The 14,578-nt window shown below is 36.1% G+C and overlaps 1 protein-coding gene across 1 annotated transcript in view; it reads left to right on the top strand.

Moving 5' to 3' along the window:
* Positions 1-13,697, top strand: part of PCLO (piccolo presynaptic cytomatrix protein) — a 382,367-nt gene extending 368,670 nt beyond the window's left edge. Inside the window, exons 24-26 of the mRNA XM_074827920.1 lie at positions 3,319-3,453; positions 4,038-4,183; positions 8,589-13,697. Of these exons, the coding sequence (XP_074684021.1) occupies positions 3,319-3,453; positions 4,038-4,183; positions 8,589-8,729 (422 nt within the window). The 3' untranslated portion in view covers positions 8,730-13,697. The remainder of the gene's footprint in view (positions 1-3,318; positions 3,454-4,037; positions 4,184-8,588) is intronic.
* Positions 13,698-14,578: the final 881 nt, after the last annotated feature.

The following is a 14,578-nucleotide window of genomic DNA, read 5'->3' as shown; positions in this document are numbered from 1 at the left end:
TAATCATAGCTGTATATTTTTAAGAATTGATTAGCTATTGTTAACATGTTCCTAACGTGAACACAGTGTTGCTGTGCATGCCTGTGGTCCTCTTGTGGTACATCAGTAAGTCTACGTTAGATTATATATGTAACAGGCAAAATATCACACAAATTCAGTTTAAATATTTCTTATTCTTTTCAATATTTACTCTATCATATGTTTGTCGAAAGCAAATTCATCTTTTCCCAGTCCTTGTTTCCTCGGCTGAATTAGAAAGTAATGTTTGTAGTGCTTTACTATATGGTTCTTTGCCACTGTGATAATCCTGGTTTGCACCTGTTTCACCCGGAATTCATCTTTATTAAGGCAGATATTAATGTTCAAGTTACAAATTATTTTCCAGTGTCTTAGAAAGCCATATTAGTACTTTCCTAGGAAGATATGCAATGTCTCTTTCAACTTTTTCAGAGTTGCATTGTAGCATTTGTTTATCATTATCCAGTGTACCAAAATACCCACAATCAGTTGCATTCATGCATCACTTATGATTGATGTTTTCTAAGTTTATGTAAGAATGCAAAAGGTTATGACTGGACACTGTGGTTTGAGCTATTCCTACCAATGCAATCCTTGGGGTTACCCAATCCCATGACACCCTGAGCAACTTTATTTCTATCATATCAGACAAAGAACATTCATGTCCATCTCAGCCCACTGAAAACTCTCTCAACAACTCATAGGCAGTTCATTATTAAGACTTGCCCTCATCAGTGTATCTCTATTTCCATTTAAAGAATCAACTCCACAAACCAATGTACCTTTGCTCTATTCTTACACACCTGTCAAATGAAAGATGGCATGAAAATATATGAGAAAGAGGTGAAAAAGCCAAGCAATGGAAGGAATAAGAATCTCTTCTGAATCTTCAAAATTCTGCTAGGTTTTGAAGTGGTGATTTGTTTTAGTGCAGTGTTTCATAAGGCTGGTATTAAGACTTTTTCACTGCATGCTGTGGGAGAAATTAAAATTAGTATGGAAGCACAAGAGAGCTACCATGCTTCATGTACTCACAGCTGGAGATCATTTTTTTCCCCATGAGGCTTAAATAGTGAAGCATTTGAGTGTCATAAAGAGTATCTGGGGATACAAAATAGTCCACAGAGAAATTCTAGATGCTGAGAAATGGTGCTGGAATTTTAAGACACATTCTAATTTAGAGGAAGCATTTCTCCCTTTCTCTAGATCATAGTGTCACAGGTAGAATCCAACCTACCTGATCTCGTTTTAGGTTGAATGCATATCTAAGTGAAAAAGAAGGTACTAAGGCAATCAGGAAAGAGAAGGTCCTAGCAACTGTTGCAAATACACCTTAAAGGACAGAGAGGGAATAAAGTAAAGTAATTAAGCCAAATATATTTTCCAGAAAATACTGTGGTTAACTAAAGATTGCCTGAAACTAACTTTTGGTTTGTGCTACAACTGTCCATTCTAGGCTTTTTTCATGGTCAAGCACTGGAGTCAGTGCAAGAATTAATATTAAACAAAAAGCCAGATTTATGCAACACCTTTCAGGTATGTAAGTGATTTTGGTAGTTTGTCCACGGAGCAGAGGAGACATTATACTTTTTTCTTGTATCTGTTTCCAGTCATTCAAAATCCACAGTTTAGCCAAGCTAGACCAACTAGGCATTCAACACTTTCCAGAAAAAAGGCATTATAACAGATTAATGAATAACAACAGGGATATTTTTGACCTTTCCTTCTTTGATCTCAACTACCGATGATCTTTTCTGCTGCCATCACAAGGACTTCATTCTCTTTGCACAAACACATAACAGAAAGGAAGATGCTATCATTGCATGTTCAAATATATAAGAAGGGTTTTATGATGATTAAACACAGAGAATGAATCACTTGCCTCCTAACAGGTCCTCTCTCACCTTACAAACTATGGATGAAATGCTGACACAGCTGAAGTCCAATTGTAAATATGTTATTGACTGTAACTAAGTCAGATTCCAGCTTCAGTTTGTGAGGAGGGTTGGGAGCTCAGATTGTGGCTGTGATTATTTGTTATTAAATTTTTATTCATGATCCCCAAAAATATATTAAGTAAGAAAAACAATAGAACGTATGATTGCTTATGGACATGTGTAAAACAAGATCTGGTATTTTTAGTGGGGATTATTCAAATTTGGTTATACATTTGTGATACAAGTAAGTAATCTCTAAATGCCACTTGGTAGCTTTCTACTCCTTAAGAGAGAAGCTTCTCCAGATGTATCATAATTGTTTACTTTCTGCAGAATTACTTTACTCCTTACAACATCTTGGCACCAGCTTCTAGAATTTCCTGGTAATGCGTTAAAGCTCCAGCCTGCTGGCACCAGAAATTAGGCAATAAAGTCTCCCAGGAGCTTAACAGTTTGTCTTCTTTTTAGCTAATGTCTAAAGAGAACAGGAAGGTTAAATAATATTTAACAGTAGCAGGACAATAGATATAGAAGCACAACCCCTATTATGACATGATGCTATTATAGGCAACATTGAGCTGAGGGCATGGGCTCTGCTCACACAACCATACTCATTTAGAAGATGTAGCCTTTCTCTACTCTGCCTGACTTCAGTAAAGCTTTGTGTGAGAACAGGCAGGGGAAAAGCAAACCAGCTTTGCCTACATTTCATTCTGTGGCTTCTCTCCATCTCCAGACTGATTTAGAGAGAAATCCACACAACGTAGGAAGAATGGGCCTGCACTTCTGCCCACATAAGAAGGAAAATCACCTTTACTTTTAAAGGTCACAGTGAGCACTTCCCTTTAAATTGCGTGAATGATATTGCTCCATATAGGTGAAATGAAATACTAACTTCACCGAGGTCTTAATTCATTGCCTTTCAGAATCTTACTTTTTAGCACTCTATTGGATGTTATCCTTTTTTTTCTTTTCTATTTTTTTTTTAAATGAGATAGCTTCAACATCTTGTAGTAAAGGCTTCAGAAAAGGTGAATTGTAGTGACCATTACACGACTTGTAATGACTCTTAGAGAAATTTGTATTCTTGGGAAAAAAAATCCTCTGAAGCAGATAAATTCTGAAGCATATAATCTAGTTATACAAGTGTACTGCATATATCTACCATTTGATCATCCAAGCAATACATTATTCTTATAGCCCCAACTAAAAGTATAAACTGTCTTGGGGAAAAAAAAAAAAAAAAAAAAAAAAAAGACAAAATAACTCCCTAAAAAAATCCCAGAAAAATCTACTTCTTTCCAAGTTAGATACATTCAGTTTCCTTTCACATTAATGAGGATTACTTTTTCTGCTTTTCCAGGTAAAACACAGGTTATGGGTGAAATCAAGATTGCATTAAAGAAGGAAATGAAGACAGATGGAGAACAGCTGATAGTAGAAATCCTTCAGTGCAGAAATATCACATACAAATTTAAATCTCCAGATCATCTACCAGGTATCACACAGAAACCAGCTTCATGATGCTTTGAAAACGTTAAGTAGGATGTATCTGAAGAAAGAAAATTCCTTCCTAACCAGAATGACATATTCTATAGAATTCTTTCTGAAGTGTTTTCTCCTATGAGTAACTTTAATGCAAGTAAAAACATTTTGTAGAAGCAAATTAACTCTCAGAAATTAATCCTCTTTTTAGTTTAATTTTGATTGTTAAAAATTAATCCTTTTTTAACTTAATAAAAATTATAACTCCCTAGGTTATTAAAGAACAATGATATCTAGTGAAAAATTGTATTTTGGTGAAAAAGCTTTTTAAAAATTAAAAACTCATGTCAATATTTTCATACATACATAAAGACATCAAAGTATTTGTTTCTTTAATGACAGCATTGTAAACACAAGGTAATTCCCTTGGATTTAGTGGGGTGGTTCCATTTCTACACCATGTAAATGAGAACAGAATATGGCTCTGTAAAGTACCATGCTCTGTTTCTTCACAACACTTTCCCTCTGTTGAAATCATTAACAACAACAATTCTTTAAAAGCTTCTATATTTAACTCATTGAACTGTTCTTCCCCAGACCTGTATGTGAAGCTATACGTTGTCAATATCTCTACCCAAAAGAGAGTAATTAAGAAGAAAACCAGGGTATGCAGGCATGACCGAGAGCCTTCGTTCAATGAAACGTTTAGATTTAGCTTGAGTCCTGCTGGTCATTCTCTTCAGGTAACTCTGCATTTTATTAAAACCTAATTTTGGATGTTGTCCATGCTGTGCTATGGGCATCTGAGATCAATCTTCTACCCCAGTTGTTTGCTGAAAAGAGAAAATTACAAAGGAAATAACAAATTACATAATAATGAAAATATCAGGCTGGAGGAGACTTTAAAAGGTGGTTTAATACCCTGTACTGAGGAACAGTATAGACCAGGCCTGAAAGTTTTAGGCTTGATCTGTTCTTAAAACTCCCTAGGGAAAGAAGTTATGCATGTCTTCCAAAAATACTTTTCTATTTAGAAAGTTTAGTGTATTTTCTAATTTAAATATGCCATATTTTAAATTAATTTATCCTTAAGTATCCTTACAAAACGCAGAGGAAAACTGATCTGCTTTCTTTTTATAAAAATAGTCTCCACACTGAAACTTTTTTATCATATCTCTCCTCTCTATTTTTCCAGGCTAAGTAAACTAAATTTCTTTGATATGACCTGTTACCTAAATGCCTAATTATTTTATCATTCTCTCCAGTTCTTCAACTTCTTTAAAAGTTTTAGTGCCTGGAATTAGACACCATAGTCATAATCTCAGACGCTGCAGAATTACTGATTATGTCAAGCCAAATATTCTGAGTGTACGTTTGTAAAGGAGATGACAATATTTTCAGTCTGTGGCACATCAAATGATGTGTGGAACTGATTCAGGAGTAGTCCTTCTCCTGTGTTTAATTGCTTAGACAAATTTGATCATTTGGTCAGATTCACTTTACCTACCCTCATTTAGTTTCACATAAGTAGACAACTAATATAAGCCAGATATTCAGGCTTCCTCTAGTCAGTGGAGAGAGAATGACAATTCCAGGGGTATCTGCATGTTAATCTTAAATGGGAGGAATTGTTGGGCATACCAGCATCCGCTTAATGTACTTTAAATCTGGAAGACAGATGTAAACAAGCCAGCTACATTTTGATGACTAAAGTCAGACTAGATTAACTAAGTACCTATGTTAGGCTTATTGGCTGTATCATTAAAAATAAAGCCAAAATTGATGTTGCTTACAAAACAAGACCAACAAAAATAGATACTGTTTCCCCTGTGTTAAGGTGTCCTAACATCCTTATTCATTCAATAGACTCAGTAAAAGACTTTTTAAGATGTTATATTACCTGGGAAAATCCAGAGTTGACAATTATAAAGTCCTGCCAAAGTTTAAGAGCTAAAATTCCTGTAAAAAGTTCATTTCCAGTGGTGGTTTGAAGAGGAAACTATAAGGGGTGAGTAGACCAATAAAGAAGAACACACAGAGTCCTATGGGAAAATAAGACATCAAGCTGTTAAGGAGGGAGATAGTGAGGGAGGTAGCCATAGGAACAGTGAGCTGAGACTTGGCAACATTTCCTCAGAAACTCTGTGATGTGTGCTGGTGCTACACACCAGACCTAAGAGAACAAAGGCTGTAAAAGTAGCAAGGTACAAGTTTAAAACAAACAAAAGGTGTTTCTTCTTCACACAACTTGGAGTTTGAGCTGTAAAATTTATTGCCATAATATGTTGTGGATGCTAAATATTTTTACAGGAAATATAACTGGAGAAAATGATTGGACAAATTCATAGGCAAAATTCCTCATAGTCTGTTGCATACAAACATACTACTTGTAAATCAGGAAGTCAATGGTCCACAGATTATAGTAGGTATTTTGTGAAAGTGTCATTACATGATTGTCCTGTTCTTATATTCTGCCTTATACACTGCCATATACATATTTGAAAGCAGAATATTTGCCTGAAGAGATCTTTGATCTGACTCAGTATATCTGTTTTTATATGCTCTTCATACTTATCAGTCAGTTTGTTCCTATGGCAAAGAATGAAGCTGACTGATTTGAATGCTGAATTTGAGTGATGAACATTTAGGGGCAGAGAGATGGACATTGTCAAAAGAGATTTGGGGGAGAGGGGAAAAAAAAACAGAACCAGAATGTATAGAACAAAAATGGAACTGGGAGATGAAGGGAGGAAATAAAATCAGAGAGACTGAGTGAGATAAGATCAAACATGATAATCATAGAAGGTACATTGTAAAGAGACATGAGAACCAACAGGAGGCAGATTAGGACAAGGGGCTGCACTCTAAAAATCAACATCAAGAGCTGTGAACATTAGCAATAAAATGGGACCATGGGCTATTGAGAAAACAAAAAAAAAAAAAAGAAAAAGAAAAAAAAAGAAGAAAAGAAAAGCTAGAATTGTTTGGTCAAGAGTGCTGGGAATAAGGAAAAAAAAATCCTGAAAATTAGAAACTGAGACTAGCTGATTCAGGATAAGAAGTCTGGAATTTAAAGCCTGGAGAAGGCAAAAAACAAGTCTGAGAGATAGACAAGCTAGAGAAGACAGATACTAGGGAGCCAGTTGGGAGGTTTGGAAAGAAGGATCAAGGACAGAAGTGATGAAAAATTTGTTAGAAATTTTTTCTGTCCCAAAACTGCTGATATGTCAGAATGAAAACATTCTGCAGAAAGCATTTTGACAGGTTTCAGACAAGCACCTGTCTCAGTCCCTGGCAGCTTGCTTGCTCACTTCCGTGATTTCCCTGTTCCTTGGCAACCCACCCAGGAACCCCCTGGAAAGCACTAAGCTCCTGTCTCCTTCGCCTTGCTCCCTAGCTGGCTGCCGGCTGACTGGATTGCTGCAATTAGAAATACATGATGTCCTATGTAAGGGTAATCAGAAAACCCCAGAAGAATGTTTTTGACAGATGTTCTGGTTTGGCTTGTCAGCTTCTGGGCTGTCCATTTCTTCAGGAAGCACTGAAAGAGGTGACGTAAAAAGCCACCAGCAGTGGAGGCAGGCTGCTTATTTTCCACAAGGATGAGCTTTCTGATGAGTGAAGTAAAGTAGACTTCCCTAATAGTTCAGTGCCTAAGAGTCCTTTGGTCTTCCCTCCTCAAACTGTTGACTAATGGGCTTGTAGGTGTCTAAGCTGTCTGGGTACATACCTTACTTGCCAACTGATATTAAAATTGGCCAGGGAACTGGAAAGTTCATCCAGGAAAATTATTGTAAAATTCTTCCTTTTTTTTTTTTTTTTAAATTTCAATTGTAATGTAAAGTTTGTTTTTTCACTTTGTTTCCCAAATCAGAAAGGAAAATTTTAAAAGATGTTGAAGATCTTGTTTACTGGAAACTCTAGTTCCTCTACAGTTCTGTTAAATGTCTGCTGCTGTATACTCTCTTCCATCATCTCAGTGGAGTACAAAATCCATTCTTCTGTTAGCCAAATCTTTGAAACCAAGCAATAAAATGCCCTATTTTCTCTCCTGCTGGTTCACACAGAGGGTGACAGCCTCCTGCTGTTATCAGTTACCTCTCTTGCTCATTGCTGGAGGCCCGCTCTGTGACTGAATATTGCAAACCTGCTGCTAATCCTATCATGGAAATGCAGTTTTTCATGACTTGTTTTTCTTTTTGAGAAGCTTAGGAAGATGATAAAAAAAGAAGAAAAAAGAAATATTGAGCTTGTTAATTCAGTTACTCAATAATTAAGAAATGCTTAAATTTATCTGAATGTGTTACTATAACTCACACCCTGTAATATATTTATTATCAAATGTATTTCTCCCAGAAACATGTAGAATCCACAGAATAAATCAAGTCCTTCAGAGAAGTCTATTGCTTGCATGGCATGCACCTGCTTAGCTGGAAAATATGTGCCTGTATCATACATCAGGGAGAATGTTGAACACCCAGCCTGCATAGCTCACGTGTGCTGGGACTTCCTTGCCATTCCCACTCTCCATGGCTGTGCAAGCAAGATCCATAGAACCAGACACAATACTGTGGCTCTCAGCAGAGACATAGCAGGAGTGAGATTTCAAACCACCTCTACATTTTAGGTTAGACTATCTCTTGCTGAGGTCAAAAGCTGGAAGTCTGGACTTTCTCACACACTAGTCTGCCCTAAGTTACAGCCTATATGCAGGGCACCCTCTGACTCCCATGCGCTTAAAGAAGGTTGGTACTTTGTCTGCATAAAGCTTTACCCTGCAACTTAAAATTTGACCTTGTGTTTGTCTTTGGTAACCAGCAGGTGAACAAATTGCTAACTGAAGTTCAAGATTGTCATCTAGTTGTTACATCCCAAGATAATAAAACAGAAGATAGGGAAGGTTCGGTTTTCATGGGGCTTCCTTTCTATTGGAAAGATGACTCTATATAAAGGGTTATGGTCAGTGTTTCTTTCCTCCTCTGTGGGTACCAAAACAGAGCATAACATTTCTGAATCTTTCATATTTATGAGCAAATGCGGTATTTATAATAATAATTGTATTGTATGTAATGATAATGATAATTACATGCACAATAATTATGTTTTATTATTTTTATTTATTTATTTTGTATTTATTTATTTTCCCAGATTCTGCTTGTCTCCAATGGAGGGAAGTTTATGAAAAAGACACTGATTGGGGAAGCTTATATCTGGCTTGACAAAGTGGATCTAAGGAAAAGAATAGTAAACTGGCACAAACTGTTGGTCAGCTCCACACAAACACACTGAGCAGAGCTGTCTGCTTAGGGCACAAAACCTGCAGAGTCTGCTATAAACAGCATCACTCCAAGACTATAGTTTGATATCATTGTGTTTAGCTAGTCTTTCAGAATACAAAGTAGAGAAGAGCAGTCTCTGGGCTACATAGCACACTTAAAGGAGGGCTAGTACACTTGTTTTGCTGCAAAAGACAGCAAAGTAAAAGAAAACCTGGGCCCAGAAGTTAAAGTGAGGCTGTTTGAAATGAAGACTGATACAAGGGCTCCGTGTTGTTGGACTCTTTGTGAAGAGAGTAACTGTGAAGGAAATAATGAAGGCTGGAAGGCAGGTGTTAATGCAGAGTTCCGCTGCAGCTGGAGGTAGTGTGATGGAAAGAGCAGTCTGGTTTTCTGTGCAACCAGAAGGAGATCATTTTATGCAAAAGCACCTAGGGTGACTGACTTTCCAAATCTCACTTATCAGAAGTGCAAAACTTGTTCCTCTGCACCTTAGGATCTCTGATAATTTGCTGTAGTGAGATTATGCCACTTGACACAAACTGCAAGGCATTTGCAAGAGTGGTAATGTTATTTTACATTACTTTTTTTCCTTCTTTCTTTTTCCTTCAAAAACTATGCTGTGGAGAATCAGACCTGATTGTTTATTTTGTTTCTGTGTGTTAACAATGAATATAAACCACTGTCCTAGAATGTAATGGATAAAACTATATTAATGATCTATAATTTGGGATGTGGTTTTAAAGAGAAAGGGCAGGATGTAAACTGCACTACATCAGGAAGAAAAAAATGCTGTTTCGATGTCAGTGACACTGTACTTCACCCTACCCTTTGAATCAGCGGTTTTGTAAAAGTTTGGAACTGAAGAGGCTTAAGCACTGGGACTAACACAATTATTTCAACTAGTCCTTCCATTTTTCAGCAACCAGTCTTATTCTGAAGCTGTACAGAGACGATGAATTCTAGGCTATTTTGTGGGCACTTCGGAGCAGTAGACCCACTGTGCTAACACCAACCTGCTTGGTGCAGGACTCTGTATCACATCAGTGACACACTTGAAATCTAAAGCAAAGGGATTGCAGGCCTGTTGCATTAGAAAGAATTAAGAATATCTTCTTAATATTCTTAAGAGGTGAAGGTCTGAGTGTAATCCACTCAACAGCATAGCTTCTCAGTTAGGAAAGAAGTAAATAGGAAGGTAACTTGCAACACTGAATACTGTGTCATCACTTCCATGCCTAAAGTCCCACTTTCGGGGGCTTGAAGCTGAGCAGTTAGCTCACTTGGGAAAAAACTACTGCCCAGGATTGCTTAGGTTGGTTGTTGTATTTTCCCTTGTACCATTTTTGAAGAAGGGAGAGCTTTTTCTCCCATTCCTAAAAGTATATCAGTTTCTTTAAAAAACAAGAATCAATATGGTACTAACTCCCGTGTTACTTAGAAGTCATTTAATATTTCACAGCTTCATTAAAAAGTAGTTTCCCTGGTAATATTACCTCATGACCTTTGCATATTTAAAAAGAAAATGACCAAACTTCTGCAATTCAGACGTTTCTTTTTCCTGCCAAATAAGGACTTTTCATATATTATTTAATGTATGTCTTCTTATATTTTCTGAATATATGTAGTACACTTCCACAGGTTGTGCAAGACCAACTGAAAATATTCTTCTGGAAAATAATGTATGCTTTAAAAAAAAAGGAAAAATAAGGCTCAGTTTATTCAGAATCTGACTGACTGTGAAAAAGCTACACCATTTAATCTGGTGACACTTCCCACATACAGTTTTTGATTTATCTTTGTCAGCTTAAAATAACAACATAGAAAGGGAATATGAGAAGAAACACACAGAAGACATTAATGCTACACACACCAGGTAAACTCCTGTTAAGTTATTGATAACCTGCTGGTAGCCTGCTTAACTTGTAAGCAGAGCAGTCTTACCAAAATCTTATTAGCTATCTTAAAAACACAACAACACTGACAGTGGAAGTAGGATGTGTGCTTTAATATTGCATTTTATGCTTTCACCAGTATATGTATACCCTACCTCTCATATATTTTAAAAACAGTCCTCTGGAGTTATTGTAAGCATCCTATATGTTTTGATGTTGTGTATGTTTTTATAAGAAGACAAATACTTCAAAGAAAAAATCCCCGATCAAACCAAAAGATCCTATGTGGATATATTTGACGTATGTGTTGCTCTTTTGGTGGGTTATTTTGCATTCCTGATGGTTATAGTGTGTTCTTTCTTTGAAAAAAAGACCAAAAAAAAAAAAGAAAAAAAGTCCAGTTTCAATTACTGTGTGAAGTACAAGCCATGAGGTGTGCAATTTTGTGCAAACTGCTGGTAATTTTGTTCTTGCTAAGATTTATTATAAAGACAGCAAGTCATGCTGGTAGTTGCTATGGAGATTTCCAGCAGGAATGAGCACTATCTGGCTGCCTTACTGGGAAGCCTGTAATCATCACTCTTAATTGAGAAAGCGGACAGGCATGCTTTGCTCTCACACACATACAAATGTGGCCAATGTTTTTATAAAATAGTTGTGTTGGGTGGTATAGCTGCAGCTGTATAGAACAGCTACCTTTGCAGGGTAATCAGCTGTTGGCAACTGGTTTAATTCAAGCATCTTTGATTCTCTGAACAACACACAAATTGTTTCTGCATGTTGAAATGGCAGGTTTGGACTCCTATCATGAAACACAAAGAGTAGAGTTTGTCAGGAACGCGGCACTGCCTTGGCCAGCTGCAGCAAGGACAGGGCTCCGCTGGTGTCACCCAGGATGGGCTAGTGACAAACCTGGGCCCACACACTCCCTCTTTTCTGAGGCAACATCATTCAGAGGTCAGAAGATGTTTTCAAAGTGTGCCAAGTTCCCTTTTTTGACCAAATTTCTAGGTTGTACTGGAATCACTCTATGCAACACAAACTCATGTTTGAATGCATTTTTTTTTCTTTTGGTTTTCTTCTTTTATGAATGAAGTCAGGAAAAACTCTCTTGTGACAATGTTTTTTAAAAAATAATCAAACAAGGACTATTAGTATTTTTTTACTTTTTTGTATATATCTCAGTATATTTTTTTCACGTTTTTCTCATTATTTTTTGTTTCTTTTATCTGGCCAAAAGTGCTTAGATGTGGCAACAGCTTTTATGATTTCTGAGTGATTGATTATTAATGAGTTCACACATTTCTATGATTGCTTTGAAGACACATGTTGCAGGGAGGCAATAGCAGAGGCATTTTAACATTTTTTATTCATAAATCTGCTGAGTCAACAGAGATTGAAGCTGCTTCTCTATCCAAGGCCTTGTATAGTGGAAACAAGCTGAAAAATGAGCAAAAGCACAGTGTGTGTGTTTACAAATGACAGGGATTTCTAATGTTATCATTATTATTATGCATACAACGAGCAGCAAACAGACACTTTTTTTTTCCAGGTTAAAGCTAGACATGAGAGTTTCTATGATGAATGTTGAGCTAGTTCTTTATCATTATACTTTAAAGGGATAGTATCCAGGGCAATGAGTGCTGCTTCTTTATTATTACCCATGTTTTACCATTACATGGATCCTGTGTGGAAGAAACACAAATCCAGTCCAAACCAGCTGAAGTCAATAACATCCAATCTGTTGACTTAAACTGGTTTTAAATTAAGACCTAGGAAATATTTGAGTTATTTTTCTGGATGCTGGGTGTTCGCATGGTTAAGATGTGGGATATGGTAGCTGGTAACCAGCTGATATTGATTCTTACTCTGAGGATGATGATGAAGAAAAAGAAAACATCTATTATATTGTAAGCTAGTGTTGTGCCCAATAGAGATTATTTAATTAGGATTTAGTTTCATGGAGATATCATAAAGATGTTAATAGTATTTTTTTAAATTATTATTTGAATCATAACTGACACTATTTTTAAGTACTTTATTTTCATTGCTACAATGCTGAATGTCCCAGATTTCATTATCTGAGTATATATCTAGATATGTACATACATATGTGAATAACAGAGAAAATTTGCATTTGTGTGAGTGTAACTTATAAAGGTAATGAAACAGAGAGGAAATTTAGCGTAAGTATCCACCCACATTATATTTAAACCCTAGTCCTACATGCCTTGTGAATTTTTGGTACACCTGGCATGTAGGATCAATTGCTCTTTATGAATACGTGTTGCCTTTAGAAGGAAAATAGAAGGAATAAGTGAAACCGGATACTTTCTCTTTAAATCATAAGAAACATTTTAATGTTTTCTATATGTTCTGGTTTATTATTTTGAAAAAATTAATAAGCAAATATATTGATGAGCTCAAAAGTTATAATATATATATAGATATCCATAACTCAAAATAGATGATTTGAGCAAAAGCCGTTTTCTTAATTTGTTACCCTGTAAATAAGTATACATTTTTGTAAAACAAGCTGAGTTTAAAATGTTAACTCCATCTGACATCCAAGCATGTGAATGTGTCCTTATTTGATTGTATCTTATAGATGTTCAGTGACGTGCTCAGGTGCTCAACAATGGCTGACTAGCGTGTGTGCTGTCATGCTATGGAAAAAGTGTACAGCATACCCAATGTTTAAAAAAATTCAAAAACACCAAAAAACCCACAAAAACACAAAAAAAAGATTAGTCCTTGGAGAAATGTAATGTTTCCACAGTGAATGTTGCATGCATAGATGGTGGTTTGTTGATATTCATTTTTGTTTGGATTTCTTTTAATTTTCTTTTTTCTTCCAGATTCATCAGGAAAAAAATACAGACTTGTTCTCAAAGTTGTAAAAACTGAAACAAAAACGGTATGAGAATTGTATAAAAATGCTTGTAAATCTGTCTCAGTTTTCACTTTATGTATAAATCCATGTCATGGTTTTGTGACTGTATACAGGATGTATCTTGAGAACTTATGCAAATTGTGCTGTATAAAGGCTGTTATCTCAGTCTGACAAATAAATATTTAAAATATCTGGTTTGGTTTATTTTCCCTAATTAACACAAAAATCTATTTTGCTGGTTCAGATTTCCCATTCGTTGACCACAGTGGTTTTATTGTAATGCTGTACACACTGCCTATCTTCATCTGTCCTATTTTGGCATTAGCACACTTCCTAGGATACCACTAATGTCCCACGTTTCATTTTGAAGTAAGGAATGCTTCGTTCATCAAAACTTTTCTTCAAAGAAGTCAGAACCAGAAGCCACATACAGCCTGTTAATGTCTTCACACAGAGTCATCTCTGGCATCCTATATAGACAACAAATAAATGTGCATACATCAACACAGTTTAGGAATGTACAGGATATTGTCTCCTCACTATGAAGAAAAGATGAATCAAAAATGTATCTTAACTCTGTACCCTTTTAAGTTCCTGATGAAGGCAGAATAAGAAAGCATCTGACAAACCCTAAAGGGATTTTCTGGCCCTTTCCTCCAGTAGAAAGAATATTTCCAGGAACAACATCTTTTAGATATTTTATTATAAACAAGAAATTAGTTTCTTTCGGCAATCATTTTTATATTGCTGAATTGCACCTGACTTGTAGAACATCCGTGAGGTTTTCCCATAGAGCTTGCATTTCTGAGCCACGTCTAGACCTATATTTATTATATTTGTGTAGTTTCCCTCTTTGATACAAATAATAAATAATTCATGCTCTCCAAGTAAGATAAATTGATGTCTGAGTCTGGCACCTGGAACACATAGCCTGGAATTTTTCCTGCCAGATGATGCGCTTTTCTCGAAAAATGATGTTGTGAGAAAAAGGCAACAACTCTGAGGATGCCTCAAGAAAAGAGGTGCCCTTTTTCACATTAACCTACTTCCTACAGCAGTCATACAGCCTAACTT

The sequence above is a fragment of the Strix aluco genome, chromosome 5 (genome assembly GCF_031877795.1).
Source record: "Strix aluco isolate bStrAlu1 chromosome 5, bStrAlu1.hap1, whole genome shotgun sequence".
Classification (NCBI taxonomy): Eukaryota; Metazoa; Chordata; class Aves; order Strigiformes; family Strigidae; genus Strix; species Strix aluco.
This window is presented reverse-complemented; position numbering and strand designations above follow the sequence as displayed.